This window comes from Leptidea sinapis, chromosome 18, assembly GCF_905404315.1.
Source record: "Leptidea sinapis chromosome 18, ilLepSina1.1, whole genome shotgun sequence".
Lineage (NCBI taxonomy): Eukaryota > Metazoa > Arthropoda > Insecta > Lepidoptera > Pieridae > Leptidea > Leptidea sinapis.
In genome coordinates, this window is record NC_066282.1 from 4,281,596 (window position 1) to 4,301,527 (window position 19,932).

Consider the following 19,932-nt stretch of genomic DNA (forward strand, 5'->3'; position numbering starts at 1 on the left):
GTAGTATAAGAAATGACATCAAAAAGAATTCTAAAGGAATCAATTTTGAGAAAATAAATGCCTTTTATGCCTTTTAAGGAAACATTTAAGTTAGCATATAGCTTTCATTATCAACAGGATATCGATAAATTATTTGTGACAGCATTATAATAAACAATAAGACAAATTTATTTCTTAGCACATAAATTTATTCATAAACATTTATTAATGATTAATTTTGAATAAATTAATTAGCAGGATTTTCTGAAAACAAGGAATAAAATAAACTGACCGGTTATTTAATCAGTCGGTGTCTTGAACTGTGATTGTTGTGATTTTGTGTTTTCGAAATAAGTTTGTCATATAATATATTAAAATAGATAATTTACACATATAAAGCTCGAGCAAATGAATAAATGTGGCCGCCTATTTAAAACAGGAGGTGGACCTTCTTCTGTACCTCCATACCTCCACAGATAGCGATGGAAGTACTCGAACGGTTAGCTCAGTTGGTTAGAGCACCGGCACGGAACGCGGGAGGTTGTGGGCTCGAATCCCGCATCATTCATAAAATTTTGTTTTTCAAATTTTATTTGTGTACTAAGTAGCTATTTAAGTACTCATAGAGTATGGCGTGAAGTGTTACAAATATTATGACACCTTTATACTAAGAGACATCACATTACAAAGCTATTAAATGGCAATTGAACAAGAGATCTCACATTAAATTTAAGATAATTATAAAATTTTAAAGGGTTTTATTAAATTTATATTATTATTATATATACCTACTTATATTAATACCGAAAATGTTTTTTTTCGGCTTTGTTATATTATATATATTTTTATATGAAGTGTGCATATTTAAGAATTTTTCTTAGCCTTGTTTTTTTTTATTATTTGCCAAATACAATCATCTGACAAAAATGGATGCAAGTAGTGTTCATCCAGTAGTAAAAATATAGTAGTATTTTAGTTAGAATATATTAGAGTAATAAATATCTTACCCAGTCCCACAGACACCACACAAAAAGCGAAACTCTTTAAAGTGGGTACACAAATGAAGTTCACACTCCTCTTTTACTTCAAATAGTTCCCCACATTCAATACAGGTGTACTGTGTGTTGCCATATTCATCATGAGAGATTTTAGCTAACTTGCTTCGTGATAACATGCTCCTTTTTATCATCCAATCCATTACACCGGGATCTAAGTCACAGTTTCAAGATTGTGAATATTACAATTTTACTAAGGAAATATTTTTTATTTCAAGAATCAACTATTTAGCTTTAGCCATAGATAAGAGAAGATTGTGACAACCAATGGTCTATTGCAAGACTAGAGAATTTTTTTTTACCATAATAATAATGATACTATTACGAAAGAATAAAACTTAAAAAGATTATAATACTACTTTATGGCAGAAATATTGTGGGTTTGATGTAATTGTGTAAATTTTATATTGTTTTTATAGTGACAATAATAAGCAATGTAAACTATAACTTTATTTATTGTTTTAAGTGAGTAAGTTAGTAGTTTCCACAGTTCAAAAACATTGAAAAATGTGGATAGTACTGTTATCATTTTAAAGGAAGAGCAGAGCCTCCAACCACAAGCATTTTTGTGATCAAATGGAGACTCCAAAGACATTGTTAGATAAACATTTTGTTGATATGAAATAAAATTTAGTATTATTTATAATTAGTCAACATAAACTATCATTAATTAACAAAAAAACATATAGAAAACAAATAAGGTTGCATTGCAAAGGATCCAGCAGGAACTGGCTTATATTTTTCATTTATTAATTTAAAAATAATAAAAAATTCAGAGGTTAAAATTTAAAATAGGAAATAAATAAAACTTTATAAAGTTACCTTCAGTTTCAACATCCATTTTTATTTGCTTGCACAGAATTTCAATTACACAGTATCACTTGTGAATCGAGCACAAAACCTAGTCCCGAAATAGTAATCCCTTCCAATAGCCGTTGCCTTAGGCCTGCTCCCCTTTCGATAGGGGAGGCCACCCTTTGTGCGTTCAAATTGCCCCTACCTTACCCGCCAGGCGGGAGACCCCACTCAACAATTTAGGAGGGTGGGAGTTTTACATTTGGTACCCCACGTTAACACAAAATTCAACATAGTAAGTTTTGAATCAATATGCTACACTTATTTTTTTATACACAAGAAATTACCGTGTTAATTTTTTGAGGACACACTTTCAATTAAACATGCACAATTTACTGTTACACGATATTTTGACTTTAAATGTAACCATTAAACGATTAAAGAGATCACTGTTTCTAACCAAAACGAACCAAGAAAAATAAAAAGATTTATCACCTCAAGTCCGAATTCATCAACACAATTTACTGCGCCGACAATCAACAAGCGAATAAAAGAAAAAATTAAAAATAACTACCTATCATCTCAGTTGACTTTCGAACTAAGAATGACGTGAACTGTAAACTGTGAAGTGAACGTCAAACAATTTTTTTTTTTGGAGTTTATGGCCGTCAAACAATTAACGTAGTTTGTCTATGCATGATCCATAAGCAATTTTTTTTTAAATATTTGCTTATTATTTAAATTTATAGTTTGTAAATATTTGTATATAAAACACAACAAGTTTAGTAAAGTATATTTCACAAATAACTTCAAACGTTATAATATAGAAGAGAATCTAACATTACGGCTGGGTATTAAGGGTCGTATATTACTCTACTAGGTATTATCAGCTTTACAAGAATCTTCATCACTGTCGCTACTTTCTCCATGTTCTATGATGATAGGTTAATCTAAATATCTACCTTTTAGCCCATACTCATCTTCTAACTTCTTCACATGCCTAAAAATGCATCATTAGTAGAAATATTCTTTAATGTTTTTTCTGCCATTTCTGGTATTTCTATAAAAGACTTTCCGATGTTCACATAAATCATTTTCCTTTTTATGAAAGCCGAGACCTTTTTATCAAACTTAAAGCATAAAATGTAATTACTATTTCAAATTAATATCAAATCTCACTGCACGATTATAGTTACTATACTTGGTCTATGTAATAAACTAAATTCACTTCATAGTTCATTGAAAATTTTTAGACATTTGACACTAGGCATTAGATCCTCTCTGTATTGAGTTTTAGTCACAGAGTACAGACTAGTTTTAGTAAACAAAACCGAAGTCAGAATCATTAAGACCACGTTTTACTTTGGTTGTTATTTGGTTGATAGTTTTTATGATCTAATCTGTATTTATTGTTTAAGAATTTATATCATCATAAAAATAATGGATTACAACAGTAAATTAAAAGAATTAGCATTATGTCTTTTTAAAATTAATGCCGTAAAGTTTGGTGAATTTGTAACCAAAAGTGGAATAAAAACACCGGTTTATTTTGATTTGCGTGTTATTGTGAGCTATCCAGATGTGATGGTACAAAATTATCTAATTTTGATCTTTTATCGTGCATAAACGTTTAGATATATACTTTCAAAACGTTTAAAGCTACATATACAATTATTTTATATATTATAAAAATAATAATGACAGTACATTACTAAATAATGGTATTTTAAAATTTTATTCTCAATTACAGGAGCTAATATCAGTACTGCTGTATGACTTTGCAATTAAAGAAAGCAAGTGTCAGCATGTATGTGGTGTGCCTTATACAGCCTTGCCAATAGCAACACTACTCAGTGTGAAGGCAAAAAAGTCTATGTTGATGAGAAGAAAGGAAGCTAAATCTTATGGAACAAAGAAAGTCATTGAAGGCCATTATTGTGTTGGAGATTCATGTCTTATAATAGAAGATGTTATAACATCAGGGTCTAGTGTCATGGAGACAGTGAATGACTTACGCAAAGAAGGTCTGAAAGCTGATGAAGCTATAATAATTCTTGATAGGGAGCAGGGTGGTAAACAGAATCTGGAGAACAATAATGTCAGTGTCAAGTCACTTTTTACTATGTCTGATTTAATTGGAATTTTAGTTGAGAGTAAGAAAGTAACAGAGCAGATGGGAATAGATGTAAAGAATTATCTGAATAATGTGCAGGCACCCAAATCAGGTTTGTATTTCAGTGTTTTTTTTTCTTTTCCTGACATTTCTTAACTTTTGTTTCAACAATTTTTATCCCTTCCGTTGGGCTAGACTGCCACAAAGCTTATGGCGCCATGGACAGTCCTAAGCCGCCGCACATTACCAACGCCAAGGTCAACGGGCTCGGGTTACACAATAAAATTTATTGCTTTTGAAGTGTTTCCCCTTGTTTATAAAAACAAACATCAATGCTTTTGTTATTAAACAAGCTAGTGCTTTGTTAGATAACATAAACAATAGATACTGCATAATTTAAACAAATTTCCTTTAAAGTAGGGCTGTCATGCATTTTTATGATTTTTTTAGATTTACCTACAGATTACATTTCGATTATTACTTATGAATGTAGTAATTTTTTATAACTAAAACATACTTCACAGTTACTAATTAGTAATAGAATAGTTACTAAAACATCATAGATAATACAAAAAAGAATTTTTAAATCGATGCTACAGATAATTTTTAAGGCTGACCGCATTTTGACGGCTTGTCATATTTTACAATGATAAAGTTTCAAAAATTAAATATTTTTACTTTTATAGTCTGTTAAATTACCTTTCTTGTGGTATATGATGCTTAAACTGTATGACACTGTTCTCTAAAATTTTGAACCTAGTGTTTCTTCTCTCATGTGATTTATTTTCAATGCTGTGGTAATGCTTTAATTGACATGGCTTTTGTATCATAGGACTATTTAGGTGTTTCAAATCCCCGTGTAAGCCAAATCACAGCCATATTTATGTATCAACTACCAGAATCCAAGCCATAATTAATGGCAAAAATATGTTTACAACTTCAAGTAAGAGACTTTCAAACTAAGTTTAAAATGATAAATTTCCATTGGTGACCACTTCATCTGCACATCTCTTGACCTCTGATAGTGTGTGATGGCCATGGGGGGCTGGTTTTTGCTGAGGAAATTGGCCATTTGTTTCCTGATATAAAAAACATTGTCAACTGTCTGACTTACTGGATTGTTTTTTTTTTTTATTGAAAAGGAGGACAAACAAGCAATTGGGTCACCTAGTGTTAAGTGATCACTACCACCCACATTTTCTTGCAACACCAGAGGAATCATAGGAGCATTGCTGGCCTTAAAAGAAGTTGTTATAATATCATTTCAACATTAAGTATATTTATGTCCCGTATATCTTAATGCATGTTTCAAACCGTCTTTAACATTGCAGTATTACTCCTATAATATTATGATATGTAATATTATAGTTATTGCTTTTCATTTGTTTCAGTGTCTTTAAATGAAAGAATACTACTTCCCTATGAGAAACGTGCTGAGCTGACATCAAACCCCATAGCAAAGAAACTGTTCAATATAATGGCAGTTAAAAAGACAAATCTTTGTATCTCAGTAGATCTCACATCATCCATTAAAATACTTGATCTTATTGAACAGATTGGAGATCACATATGTTTAGTGAAGACACATATAGATATCATTGAAGATTTCTGTGATAATTTTATAACTTCGTTAACTAATATGGCGAAGAAGTTTAATTTTTTGATATTGGAGGACAGGAAATTTGCTGATATAGGCAATACCATAGCATTGCAGTATGAAAAAGGATTGTATAAGATAAATGAGTGGGCAGATTGTGTGACCTGTCACTCACTGCCGGGGGAGGGGATTTTGAAGGCTTTCAGTAGTTCTAATGAAGGTACAAATAAGGGCATTTTTCTACTTGCAGAAATGAGCAGTGAGGTAAGAAATTTACAGCTATTTTACACAAAATCATTAGCTTGTTGCAAACATACAGTTTACATCATCATAGCTATCACCATTATATTAATTTTATTTTTTAAAAAATAATTAAAACTGCAGTATAATGTGAATGAGTGTAACTCAGCAGTGAAAAACTCCAACAGTCATTGTTTTTTCACACTATTATTTATTTATATTTATTGAAATTTTAAAAACTATTCTTAATTTAAATTTATTAAAATTTATTTTCTATTTTTTAGTTCGGTTTTCTATAAAAAGTGTGTTTTTTAGTTTTTTTAAACTATTATTTTCAAATTGTAATTGCACTTTATTGTACTTAATGGGAGTTAAAACAGCTTGTATCTATACCCAACATGGCTGGAGCTAAATGAGAACAAGTATGATCCTAAGTTGAATTAGATTTCCTTGGACTTCTTTTTTTTTATGAAAATAAGCAACAAGCAGGATGTTGAGCTGAGGGTAACTGATACACAATCACCACCACAATTTTAACATTTAATAAATTAATTTTACTTTTCAGGGCAACCTAATCACCCCAGAATATACTCAAGCAACTGTCAAAATGGCTGAAAAATATTCTAAACTTATCACAGGATTGGTATGCCAAAAGAAAGAAACATTTAATAATCCCGAATGGATTCAACTCACACCGGGTGTTCAGCTGGAAAGCTCCAAAGATAGCTTAGGTCAAGTATACAATACTCCTGAAAAAGTTATATTGGAGAATGGTGCAGATTGTGTGGTTGTTGGACGGGGTATTGTGTTTGCTAAGAACCCTGCTGCTGAAGCAATTGTTTATAAAGATACTCTGTGGAGGTGCTATATGAAGAGGATATCTGGAAAAATAGAATAAACTTATACTTTATGTTATAGATAAATAAGCTGAGGAATGAAATAGTGACTATCTGATGTGTTATGTCACATAATTTTTAATTATTTGCAAGCATCATTACAAAATATTACAATTTATTTCATTATCTGTTATGTTACACTAACCTACAGTTTTTTCTTAAAAAGAATGTAAGTAAGTAGTAGGAAAATGTATATATTATAATGTACATTTTTGAAGAGATGCATACCCATAGCCTTTGTCCCAGAGTATAGATATATCTTTGAAAATTTTCTAAGTGATTTATGTAGAATTACTTATAGAAAATATAGTAGTAGTGTAACTATAGTTAAGACTGTATTCCTAAATATTATAAATAAAGTAATTATGTGATTATATTTAGTGCCTTATGTGATGAGTTCATGTTTTTGAAGAGTTTATGAGAATATTTTTTATAAAACTGCGTTTTTCAATGTTCAATGTTATGAACAATTACTATTCCATTAGAATATTACCCATTTTTCGTAAATAAATGCTTTATATCTAGTTAATTTTTTTTATTATTTCATCTCTGGTGAATTAGTTTAGTTTTGTGCTGGAAATCGATACGATCAGTGGTTAGGGGTGATTGAGCCTCAAACAAAGTCCATTTTCATTACATATATATAGATATGTAAACTACCTACGAATATGGATTTCGATGGAGCAATGAAGGATGAAACAATGTTTAAAAATTAGACTAGACCATTGAATTGTATTGCTAATTGCTGAGACAACTCAGATGTACCAATTTTCACAGTTAGCTTAAAGTTTTCAGCTTTGTTTTGGCCTGGAAATATGCAACTAATTTTGTACATTGTGAATGGCTAACACAAGAATAGGATCTAAATAAAATGTTGGTCCTTCGAACCATGACGTAAAACACATTACAGGAAAACGAAATTTTTTTGTTGTGGCATGAGTTATAGAGATATTGTTTAATACTTTGTCTAAGGTACATTTACTTTTATATAAAAAGTGTAACTGTGTAGAGGTTGCATAAAACGATCTAGGAAAGTCTTGCCTTAAGTCTTCACTCCTTTTTCATAAAAATGAAGTTTTGAGAGAACCTACTTGATAACACACCCAACAGAAATTCAGAGCAGATCACGTTACACTTTTCCGACTACTTTTGAACCTTCTTTGGAGCTCATAGCATAAATAATCTTTATTCGACGTTCAGAAAAATAAACATCTGGTGTTGTGTAGTCGAGTGTTTGATCAGATCTAAGGAAGCTGTAGACCCTATTATGATCACCAAACAGTGTAAACATAACTATTCTGTGGGTAAGCTTCGCTTAACGGCATTATTCCATCATTTGATCTAGAACCGGCCATAATCACGCGTCACAATTAGCGCCGAAATCCCTACATTGCAAAATATTGGGTTTGCTAACATCGAGCCATACCGTTCCTTAGTAGTATTTTGTGGCAAATCAGCATCTACCATTGCATTAAATTCAAAATAATTTACATTTGTGGCTGATCGTCCTCGGGGTTCATGCATTCAAGTCGAAGTCTGTATGGAAGCGATTAAGTCAAAAGCGCGCAGTGCGTTCATTAGTCATATCCTATCCAAATGCATTATTGATCAATATCATATCATCTTCCAATGAAGGTGAATTGAAAATAATTGCAAGTCCAATGCTGAAGTTCGGAACTAAGCAGGTTTTGAAATGGAGCTTTTATATGGACGTGCCGCGCAACCACTATCATTTTTTTTCGATTTCTATCGATTTTAGCATTACACGAGAGCGTCAGATATGGTATTGGTATATGATATAAATAGTTATACAGAGTGGTAGGTGCACGTGCTCCTCATCTCAGCATGTGTGGCCTTCTGCATAGCTTTCACTCTTATCAGTGTACGTGGCTGGCTTGGCTTTCTATCTCTTTCTCTACTCCATCCACGGCAGTCAATTTTGAAATTGCATATCCGTTGCGATCAACTGTTTCGTTATCCTTTCTGTGGATTATAAATAAACCGCGTAAATTGTCACTCACGTCTTTTTTTTTCATTTCTTTTATTGCTTGTTTCGCTTCTTTCAGTCTTCCCTAGACGGCACTGTTTTTTTTAACACTAAGTAGCTGGCACACTAATGCGGCAATATCTGATTTAGAACTCTACAATCATAGAGGTAAAACTATCACCTTTTTAGTAATTATTTCTATGATATTCTTGTTGTAAATCTATAATACTCAATGATTCATAAACCATAAATTTTGACAATTGACATTTAATAAGGCTCATGAAGTGTTGACTTTTGAGATTTATTTATTTCGAATCTGACAAATGAGCAAAAAGTAACCTTGTAGAATAAACAAAACAAAGAATTGTTACATGTTATTGTTAAGAAAATAGTAATGGATTTTATAGTTAAAGAATTAGGTATAAATAGAAAAAATATCCATTCTACCCATACCCCGTCGTTATTTGGTGTAGTTGTACATAATACTTGGCTAAAGAAATGGATAAAAAATTTAGATGTGGATAATACTGTAAATAATTTAGATTATACGCTCCAGCCTGGTGAAAGTGTTCCCTATCCATGGCATAAAGTGTTCATAAAGGTATTTACAAATACTTAAAAAAATAGGCAGTGCAATATGTTCCATATTATAAATTAATGGTTTTTATTTCTAGGTTTTAAAAAAGAAAATATCGAAAGTATTGCCTTTACCACGATTTAAACTACATGAAGGTAACACCGAACCTTCCTTAACTTTTTCTCAAATACTACAGTACGTTTCACAGAATAATCAACGGAATCTTTGGAAAGAATCATTTAAAAAATATTCACAGAATGTTGATAATAAGGAAACCTCAGTGGTGAATTTACTTGATCATGATCACTTACTGTCTGAAGTGCTAATAAGATTATATGGATGCAATATTATAAAATTAACAGATGGATCAGATAATAGTGAATACAAGGAAATAAATAAAAACATTACAAAATCAAATGACACACATTCAAATCTTCTATCGGTTTTATTCGCTTTAGAGACAGATAATAATTACTATATTGTGTATAGAACTCACTACAATAACAGTTTGTTGGATTGCCTTAATTTCAGTCCAAGTTTAATCGATAAAACATATGCTAGAGGCTTATTTATTATTTTTCAGTTACTAAATGTATCCAAAGCTATGTTAGATCGAGGATTATGTTTAGGAGTATTAAATCTTGAAGATATATTTTTAACAGAAGACCTGTGGTTACAAATTGTCCCGCCAGTATTAAATAATGTTCATAGTTTAGATTCGTCATTAATCAGTGAACAAAATAGAAGTAAGCAGATGACAAGCCAAAGTCAAATTGTAAAGAGTCAAAATGACGAAGAATGGTGTTGGCGTAATAATGTGATAGAGTTAGAAAAGTTGTGTATGCTCTGGGTGAGGGGACGGATATCAAATCTTGATTACTTGTTGCAATTGAACATTCTGGCTGGAAGATCTGCTAATGATGCTCAAGCTCATTTTATGGTTCCATGGGTGACAGATTTTTATTCGCGTTGTGGTAAGTTATTATTTAATTATGTGATCAATCCAAAGACTATGAGCAGATGAGTGCTATTGTTTTAAATTCTTTAAATCACCTGTTTGCGCTCTAGTAATTACGGACTTATTACGGATATATACGGATTAAATAAATATGTTAATAAGTCACTCTTATTAACATATTTATTTAATTAAAATAATTACTCTTATTATCTATACATTGCTGCCATCTAATAGGATGTTTTTATACATACATATTTTTCATTTAGGCCTTTGTAATAGAACTGTGGTGATCTAGATTCGACAAACTGTATGAAAGCATTTTGTACTGCCTTCTGAGATGACATGAAAAAAAATGGTAGTCCGTTAAGAGCAAGGTCTGGTGAATATGGAATTCCTAATTTATAAAAACCCTCCAGGGTGACAAATGGTTTCTAATTGCAGTTCCTGTAGAGTTAAAACGGTTTCTGCTGTATTAGGTCTCACATTATCATAGAGCAATAATGTTGAAGATTGATTCATAAGTCAGGACTGTTTCACTGCTACTTTTGCTATCATTGTTCGATGTTCGGCACAGTAGACATCTGCTGTTATTGCTTGACCAGATTGGAGAAAGCTATAGTGAATAACACCATGCTGAGACCACCAAACAGTTGCCATTACCTTTATATTGGCAACCTTTGCTTTAGGACACAGAAATTGCATGTTTCGCTTATGGTAATCGTAAAGAATCCACTTTTCATCTCATGCCACAATTCGACCCAATATTCCTTCATTTCTATATTGATTCAACAAAGCAACACCCAGTTTTGATATATTTTTATTTTATTGATTTGACGCAAGTGAGTCAATATTGTTGGTAAGATAATGTTTAACAGAACTAATTCCTAGGTAGTTTGCCTCGGATCGGCTTCCACCATATATTTCAATTCATTGTTATATACCTGTGTTGGCGGTCTTCCACGTGGTTCGTTTTTCAAATCAAGGTTTACAAATCACGAAAGCGTTTTAACCAAAATCGCACTATGGTTTTATTAGCAGTCTCTTATCCAAACGTAACATTGTGAGCTTCTGCCGCGTTAGTACTGCGTCGAAACTTGTATTCAAAAATCACTGGAATTTTCGAAGTGTCCATCTTCCTTGTCTAAGCTGGATAAAGAAAACAAGTGAAAGTTGATAATGCTTGTTGCTCAGTTGTAAAAATTTTCTCATCCGTAAACAATTATTATTATTTCGTTGTGACCTCCCTTTGCGTCGTGCCTCTTTAGTAGGTGTTTCGATTTTACCACCCTATTCTTTTTTTAAATCATCAGTTAAGAAATTACCAGTACATCTCTTATAGTCTGAAAGCCCTAAGTCATCTTTTAAGATACGCGACATTGTTCTAGATGCTATCTTTATGTACCGAGATAAAATCTTTTGCATTCGGACAGAATTTCTTCGAATTCTTTCCCTTACTGCTTTGACCACCTTTTTCGTACGAATACTATGTGGACGGCCAGATCTTTTTCTGTGACAAACAGAGGAGACCTCATTGTACCTACACTTACTTTTTTGTAATACCAAGCTAATGGAGAGTATTAAAAATTGCTTTTCTCTCCATACCTAGTTTGTGTAATGCAATCACAGCAATTTCTCTTTATCACCCAACTCCAGTTTAATATCACAAAATATTGTACAACGTATTGGCGCAAAAATGACATTACTCAATGAACAATCATTTAAAAATGACAGCATCCAAATTTAAATGTAATATTTTGTTTATTTATTAATTGTATCTATGGCCAGACAAAGAAGATTTGCTTACTTTTTCTATTTTGTACCTCCGTTAGAAAAGTTCTTCTCTCTCACAGACTTTGTTTGTTTATACACTATTATACTGTCAGTCTACAAACGAGACTAAAGGTTAAATAATTATTATAAATTCAGGTCGTAATTGGCGCGACCTTACCAAGTCAAAATACAGGCTGAACAAAGGGGACAGACAGTTGGATATGACCTATGATGTCACAAGCTGCAACGGCCAGATACCACACCATGTTACTGATGCTCTCACTGACATCACTTGCTATGTATATCTTGCCAGAAGGTATTATTTTTTCATATAATGAACAGTTTTGCTAAAGGTTTGTGCGGTGTGGTGTAACAATGAATTATTATTAATTTATTTATTTCTTATTAATAAATTGCATATTATAAATATCACAATTCTTGTACTTACATAAACTCATTCGAGTTTTACTTAATATACGTAATAACACACACACTCACCAATACATACAATCACACACTCGTTCACATACATACATACATACACACACCCACACACACACAGCACATTAAGTTTAGATTACAAATAAATCAATTTGTAGTATGTTATTATTGTTAGTAGATTTCTTTCCCTTAGTTAATTAATTGTATTTATGTTAAGGTCAACTTGATTATTATTACACCTTATTATTATGTTTTTGCTATGGAAGAGCGAGGCCTCCTACTACAGGCAACTCTTTGCTTAAAAGGAGACCCCAACACTGATTGTATTTTGTATTTTTTTGTAATAAATGAATATTCGTGTTTGTATTTGTAATACTTAATTAGAAAAGAAAAAGGAAACAACTTGAAACTACATACAAATAATAATTATGAAAAAAAACGAAAACAAAAGCATAAACACTTAAGTAGGTGCTAAGACATTATATGAACACCATTAGAAAGTTATGAATTTACGAATACCCACAAAGTAATTCAAGTTTGATTAACTTTTTTTTAAGTGTATCTTATTTGTCAATACAAGTCTGCCGTTACATTGCAGTCACTGAGGATTTTTGAAAAGTTCAAAATTATGAGTGGCTTCCCATTTTAAGTCTTATTAGAATACTTATTTCCATAGTTATAAGGACTATTCTAAGCAGAACACCATATTGCTTGTAACATACTGCTTCACTGCAGTTAAAGGCTCAACTATGGTATCTTATATACCTTGCAGGCATCCTGTACAAAGGAATCTCTCAATAGTAAAATGTTCTTAAGTATGAAACTTAAATTATTACATATGTCATTTTACATATTATTATGTATGTCATAAGTTTTGCATGTTTAATTCAAAATAATACAAACCAAACATAGTTTATGAATATTGAATACTAATGATAATTAGTATTGCCAAAAGAGTTTTTTTTTATCAAAATAAGGGACGAGACAAGCAGGACGTTGAAATGACGGTAAAATTACCATCAATATACGCCCTGCCCATTACAATGCAGTGTCGCACATCCTGTGCGAAAAAAAAACTTAGAAAAACCCTAAAATTCTGAGTGGCACTACAATTGCGCTCGTCACCTTGAGACATAGGATGTGTGAGCTACGGCGCCCTTCTTATTTTCAGAATGCCAAAGGATACGTTGTGTAAATATGTGCGTAATAAATGGGTTCCGGCTGAATATCCTGCCTCAATACAAAGAATGCAGGAATGGACACCCGATGAGTGTATACCTGAATTTTATACTGACCCAACGGTTTTCAAGAGTATCCACGAAGACTTACCTGTGAGATTCCATATTTAAATTATTATTACTTATAGTATTGAATCAATAGTAATTTAGTGATTAGATTATTATTATTTTCTTTTGATATAAATAAAATTTCTTACATATTATGCAAGTAGTAATATACGTAGGTCACACTTAAAGATTTGCGTAACTTAAAAAAACAACATGTTATAACCAAAATATTATGATTATTGCTTTTCAAAATACCCTCCTTTACATTTTAAACATTTGTCATGCGATGGGAGCATTTTTAAAACAGGAGGACCACAGATCTGAAAGCATGTTTTCTATGTGATGATTGAACGCTATTACTGCCTCTTTAGAATTAGTAAAAGTGAAACCTCTGACCAAAAATCTTTGATTTTGGGGAAAATACAGAAATCACAGGGTGCTAGGTCGGGGCTATCCCCGATTATTATTTTTGAAACGTTTCAACCTTGTTAGTAATAAAAAAGGTTGCAACGTTTCAAAAAGTATAACATTCGAAACTCAAATAGTTCCGATTAGCTGGAAGTGCAAAACTTTTAGTGTGCCCCATGTATATGACTTGTTCTGTGCCGGCCATCTAAATCATTTAATTATGATGTTTAGTAGGCTAAACAATTTTCTTGTTGTATGATTTAAAAGATGGGCTTAAAGTTTCTTACCTGTTCTTCTCTCCATGTCAAAGCCCCTTTAGGAGCTGATGTAGGTTCATGACTTTACCAAGTGTTGTCGCAGTATTTTTTGTCACCTAATGTTAAGTGATCACCGCTGCCCACATTCTCTTCAACACCAGAGTAATTACAGAAACATTTCCGGCCTTTAAGGAAGGTGTACGCGCTTTGTTTGAAGGTACCCATGTCGTATCGTCCTGGAAACACCGCACAAGTAAACAAATTCCACACTTTTGTTGAAGAAAGTTCCTTGAAAACCGCACTGTGGAGGAACACCAAACATTCAGATTGTGGGTATGATATTTGAATTTTTCGCGTATCAGCAAAAGTTTTTGTTGCTATAAATATATAAGGAAAATGAATTCATTCAAGATCTGTCTGAGTCATTGAACCTCTTTTTATTTACGGCTTTGTTACAAGATGAATTATATTTTACATGGAAGGTAATAGAGTTCAGTTTGCAGTGATGATAAGGAAATGATTTGTGTTTTAAGTTATTATGACCTGGGTACTAAATAAAGTAGTAAAATGCGCAAACCATACTGGCAACGCTCTTGTAAATCCTTTGGTAACAAAAGGATCAAGCAGCTGTTATAAATTATTATCAGATGACCTACATGAGAGAAATTGTGATAAATTAAGAGTAATTGCCCTTTAAGGGCAGCGTTCGGGAAGCTCCGTAAAATATTGTCGTCCAAAATACCGTAGTGTCTGAAGACGGAAGTTTTTAACCAGTGTGTGTTGCCAGTGATGACTTACGGAACGCAGACTTGGTCGCTAACTATGGGCCTTACGAGGAAGCTCATTGTCGCTCAGAGAGAGGAATGGAGAGGGCTATGCTCCTGAGTTTCCCGAAAATCTCCCAGAAATCAAGAGATCCGTAGGTGAACCAAAGTCACCGACACAGCCCAGGTGGTTGCGACACTGAAGTGGCAGTGGGCACATAGCTCGACGGACAGATGGTCGTTGGGACAGTAAAGTCCTTGAATGGCGACCAGGTTCCGGAAGACGTAGTGTTGGTTGGCACCCCACAAGATGGACCGACGATCTGTTCATGATCGCCGGAACACGTTGGCTGAGGGCAGCTGGGCCGATCTTCATGGTGATCTTTGGGGGAGGCTTCTGTCCAGCAGTGGACGTCTTCCGGCTGAAATTATGATGATGATGATGAAGAGTACTCAAAAAACTTTCAGGACTGTTGAAATACGAACTATTGCTGAGGAAATATTATTAGCAACAGACAAAAATACTGACTACCAAGCTTAATGATACATAAACAGCCTTGTTATATCTGAAACCTCACAAATGATCAATAGAGTCAAAAGCAAGCAGGTTGTCTTAAGAATCAGATGAATTGGTTTCGACTCATTTCCTCAAAATGCTATTTTATAAATCAAATCAAAATCACTCTATAAAAGGAGATGACACTTATGTATGTCAAAAGTTTTTTCTTTTTACATTTACCACCACTTCGGAAAAGGTTCAGCTTTAATGAGAAGAAGTGGGGAGAAAATCATTGGCACTTACATATTCATCAATTTACAAATAATTTTAATTAAAATTTATGTGATGCAACAAAAATACTGAAATATCAAAGACATTGAATATTTAGCCTTACGTGAATAAGAAAAATATATTTAAACTAGCTGACCCAGCAAATGTTCCATTGCCATATAAATTAATTTAAGTAATTAAAAATTTTCGGGTATAAAAAGTAGATGACGACCGACCAAATATATCGTAGATTCATAAAATTTATCGTACTACAATTATTATATTCGATTGCCATCTTGCAACCCTATTACGGATCTGTGCATGAAACACAATAATATAAAAATACCTATACAAAAATAGTTTTAGATCGTAGAAGGGTTAAAATTTAAAGTTGTAGTGTTCAATGCTGAATCATAATAAAATGAAAATAAAAAAATAAAATATGTAGGCATGCGTAAAAAAATATTTAGAGGTATGAAAAATAGTGGTTGGCCGATTCTCAGACCTACCCGATATGCACACAAAAATTCATACAAATTGGTTCAGCCGTTTCGGAGGAGTTTGGTAACAAATACCGTGACACGAGGACTTTATATATAAGATATAAATTAATAATAATAAAAAAACCATTATTGAGTACAGTAGGTGCACTAATCAAAACACACTGTAAAAAAATAAAGGTGTCATATACTTTCGCTTGTAGCCCAAGAGGTTGGTTGTATGTTAATGAATATATCAGTCATAATAAATATGTAATATGGACTCATTGATATTGCTTAGGATCCCCGATACAAATATAACAAACCACGGAAAGCTGACGAACTAAGGAGAAAGAGAATTGAGTGGGAGGGTATTACTTACCTAGGTTTAAAGGCTCCGTCATATCATGTCTTTGTATTCAATTTTGCAATTCTTCACTCACTGAGCATAAATTTAAGAAATATATTAAAGATTCTTTGACAAAGAAGCTTACGATAGAACCTATAGCAGATTGTAAAGAAGATAATGGGGAACGTCTCGGTATTGATATTTTTCAATAAAATAACAGAGTCTACTAGGACTCACTGAGCATAAATAAATATACTAAATGTTGAAAAACGTCTAATAAACTATTTGGTGAGTGATAATGGTGATAGAACTGAACTCAGAAGTCATTCGGAAGACGAAGAAAGCAAAGACAGAGTTGTTCCAACATTAAGTTTGACCGACGATAAAGATTCGTATAAGATATCGGACATGAGCTCAGAAAGTGTTATTTGGTTAGCTCACAGACTAGGCCCGGTGCTGACTAGGACTCACTGAGCACAAATTTAAGAGAAAAATAAATTCTTGCTTTGTTCTGTGCAGGCCACCTTTAATTGTTTAGTATCATATTAAGAAGACTAAGCAATTTTGTTATTCTATGACTTAAAAGATGGGCAAGTAGTTTCTTGTCATTTCTTCTATCCATGTCAAAGCCGCTTTATGTAGTGATGTAGCGTCATGAAGTTTACCACTGTTCAACCTGATTCCTGCCGCCGAATTTCACCTTCGCACGACACGCCACAAGTTACGATATCATCCCCACCATCTGGATGTGTGGCGGTCCTCCACAGTGCGGTTTTCAAGGAGCTTTCTTTCTCGTTCCACGAAGCTGTTAAATGAGCTTCCTTGTGCGGTGTTTCCGGGACGATACGACATGGGTATCTTCAAGAAAAGCGCGTACACCTTCCTTAAAGGCCGGCAACGCTCTTGTGATTCCTCTGGTGTTGCAGGAGAGTGTGGGCGGCGGTGATCACTTAACACCAGGTGACCCGTACGCTCGTTTGTCCTCCTATTCCATAAAAAAAAAAAAAAAAAAAAAAAAAAGTGTTGTTGCAATATGTTATGTTAATCTCAGTCCCTATTGTTACAGTTATTTATGCAACTGTTGTGTAATAAGTGGTATTAAAACACGAATGTGGGTGATAATAGTATCACATGAGTATTTTAATACCTAATTACAACAGTTGCATACAAGACTTTATCTACACCCAGAATATGAATCCTCTAAAAGATTCTGAAACAGCTAACTGCTAAAATTAAAACAGCCAGTCCTAGTAGTAACCTAATATCATTCATTGCTGATTATATACAAATATACTAAGTATTAGTTAAATTATTTATTTAAGTAGTAATTTACATTTTGTATAGTGAAATTATTAAAATTCACTTGAATATTATGTTCTTTTGCAGCGTTTAAAATAATCGCTCGCTCGGAATCGCTCATTTTTCAAGAAAAATGGCGGGGTTTTGAATTATCTACTTTTTTTACGGCGCGCCACGTTCTGCTAGTGTGGAACGCGCATAAACGAAAATGTTCCTTTTTGAAATTTATACAGATACCACGCATCGAGCAATAAGAATGTGGCTGTTTGTTGAAACTCTTTGCACATGATGGGATCGAAAAAAAAAACCAAGGAGTGTTGTTATGAAATTTAGTACAACATAACAACACTTGTTAGGATGATGTAATGGTTATTACGACATTGGGTGTTTTAATGTTGGTAATAAGCTAACTGTTTCAGAATCTTTAATAGAGGATTTAAAGCATGGGTGTAGATAAATATATTTGTATTGTACTCGAGATCATCTGTGAATTAAATGGGGCAGAGAGTGGTCACAGTGCGTCGCCATCTTGAATGGTTTTAAGCCTTACGTTTCACTTCACAGCAGGGCTTTCTAATACTTTATTGCTCCAATATAGTGCTCGCCTGGGTACAATAAGTACCAGCAATAACATCTGGATGTGTGACGTTTCTCCACAATGCGGTATTCTTCCTCGTACAGTCAAATGTTATTGTCACTCACTATGATAAATAAATATATTTAACAACAACTAGAGAAAACTTTGCGGAAATCCATAATTATCAAAATGATTTGAGTTTTCTTTTGTGTTAATTCCGCCAATATTTGTCAGTCTCGTGGCAGATTTTGGCGCGTCAACACGTCATGAGGATGCCTCGTGTAGAGGCGAAATACGTGTCGAATTGTTTAAAGACAAATATTGGCGGAATTAAAACTCAAATAATTTTGATAACAACTAGAGACTTTTAGAACAATAAGAGTCAAAGAGGTGAGAAATATCGCTTTTGGTCGTCTCTGTTCATGTACACAGACATGTCCGGATGTAAGCAATGAACATCGCAACACTATAAAGGTCATGTCTCAAATAAAGTTGCGCAAATTGATCACTCTCTAAAGTCGATTTGTTACAGCAGTCTTTATATTTATAGTAGTCGATACCGCGAGCCCGTCAGATGTAGCATATTTCTATGAAGCAGGTTAATGCTTATAATAATGTGTCGGCAGGATCTAGGTATACCGTCATGGGCATCGTGTGCCGAGGACTTCATAACCAAGCACAGGGAGGCGCTGGAAAGCGCGCACGTCTCCGACAACCTGCACCATTGGATCGATATTACCTTCGGTTACAAGTAAGTTGCCATCACCATCAGCCGGAAGACGTCCACTGCTCGACAAATACCTCCCGTATTTCTCGATCATTATCCTCCCATCTTGACCAGATCATCGGTCCATCTTGTGGGGGACCTACCAACACTGCGCCTTCCGGTACGTGGTCGCCATTCGAGGACTTTACCGTTGAACTATGTGCCCTGACCTGTGCCACTTCAGTTTCGCAATCATTTAGGGTATATCGGTGACTTTTTGGTTCTCCTACGTATCTCCTCATTTCTGATTGGATCTCGCAGATAAACTCCGAGCATAGCCCTCTCCATTGCCCTCGGAGCGACCATGTGCTTTCTCATCAGGGCAATATTTAGCGACCACGACTGCGTACCGTAGGTCATCACTGGCATGCGTGTGACGCACCAGAGTAGCACCACCCCATCTCCTCCCGTGGTTGACGTTAGAGGCGACTAAGGGATACAAAGAACGGAGAATGGTCAACAGCATATTTCCAAGCGAGCCCCACCATCAACCAATCTGGCAAACGGCAACCCGCCTGCCAAGCATGGTGATTATGGCAAACCCCCCCCCCCCAAATAAAAAAAAAACAC

General features: G+C 33.8%; 3 protein-coding genes across 5 annotated transcripts in view; 2 read left to right on the forward strand and 1 right to left on the reverse strand.

The window, feature by feature from the left end:
* LOC126969371 (zinc finger protein 84-like) overlaps positions 1-2,420 on the reverse strand; it is a 53,407-nt gene extending 50,987 nt beyond the window's left edge. For 2 of the 3 annotated variants that reach the window (XM_050814758.1, XM_050814756.1), the window contains exons 1-2: positions 1,857-2,415; positions 987-1,188 (exon numbers count right to left, since the gene is read on the reverse strand). In XM_050814758.1, the coding sequence (XP_050670715.1) occupies positions 987-1,188; positions 1,857-1,875 (221 nt within the window). In that variant the 5' untranslated portion in view covers positions 1,876-2,415. Of the gene's footprint in view, positions 1-986; positions 1,189-1,856 lie in introns of all 3 variants that reach the window. The other variant, XM_050814757.1, reaches the window with a different exon arrangement.
* A 742-nt stretch (positions 2,421-3,162) lies between these two features.
* On the forward strand, positions 3,163-7,204 carry LOC126969381 (uridine 5'-monophosphate synthase). Its single transcript, XM_050814773.1, has 4 exons — positions 3,163-3,416; positions 3,580-4,054; positions 5,334-5,803; positions 6,345-7,204. Exons 1-4 carry the CDS (start codon positions 3,270-3,272, stop codon positions 6,675-6,677), a joined length of 1,425 nt encoding a protein of 474 aa, XP_050670730.1. The 5' UTR covers positions 3,163-3,269; the 3' UTR covers positions 6,678-7,204.
* A 1,791-nt stretch (positions 7,205-8,995) lies between these two features.
* The window catches only part of LOC126969368 (WD repeat-containing protein 81), a 36,324-nt gene continuing 25,387 nt past the window's right edge, over positions 8,996-19,932 (forward strand). The window contains exons 1-5 of the mRNA XM_050814752.1: positions 8,996-9,263; positions 9,337-10,213; positions 12,124-12,283; positions 13,580-13,739; positions 19,223-19,347. Of these exons, the coding sequence (XP_050670709.1) occupies positions 9,057-9,263; positions 9,337-10,213; positions 12,124-12,283; positions 13,580-13,739; positions 19,223-19,347 (1,529 nt within the window). The 5' untranslated portion in view covers positions 8,996-9,056. The remainder of the gene's footprint in view (positions 9,264-9,336; positions 10,214-12,123; positions 12,284-13,579; positions 13,740-19,222; positions 19,348-19,932) is intronic.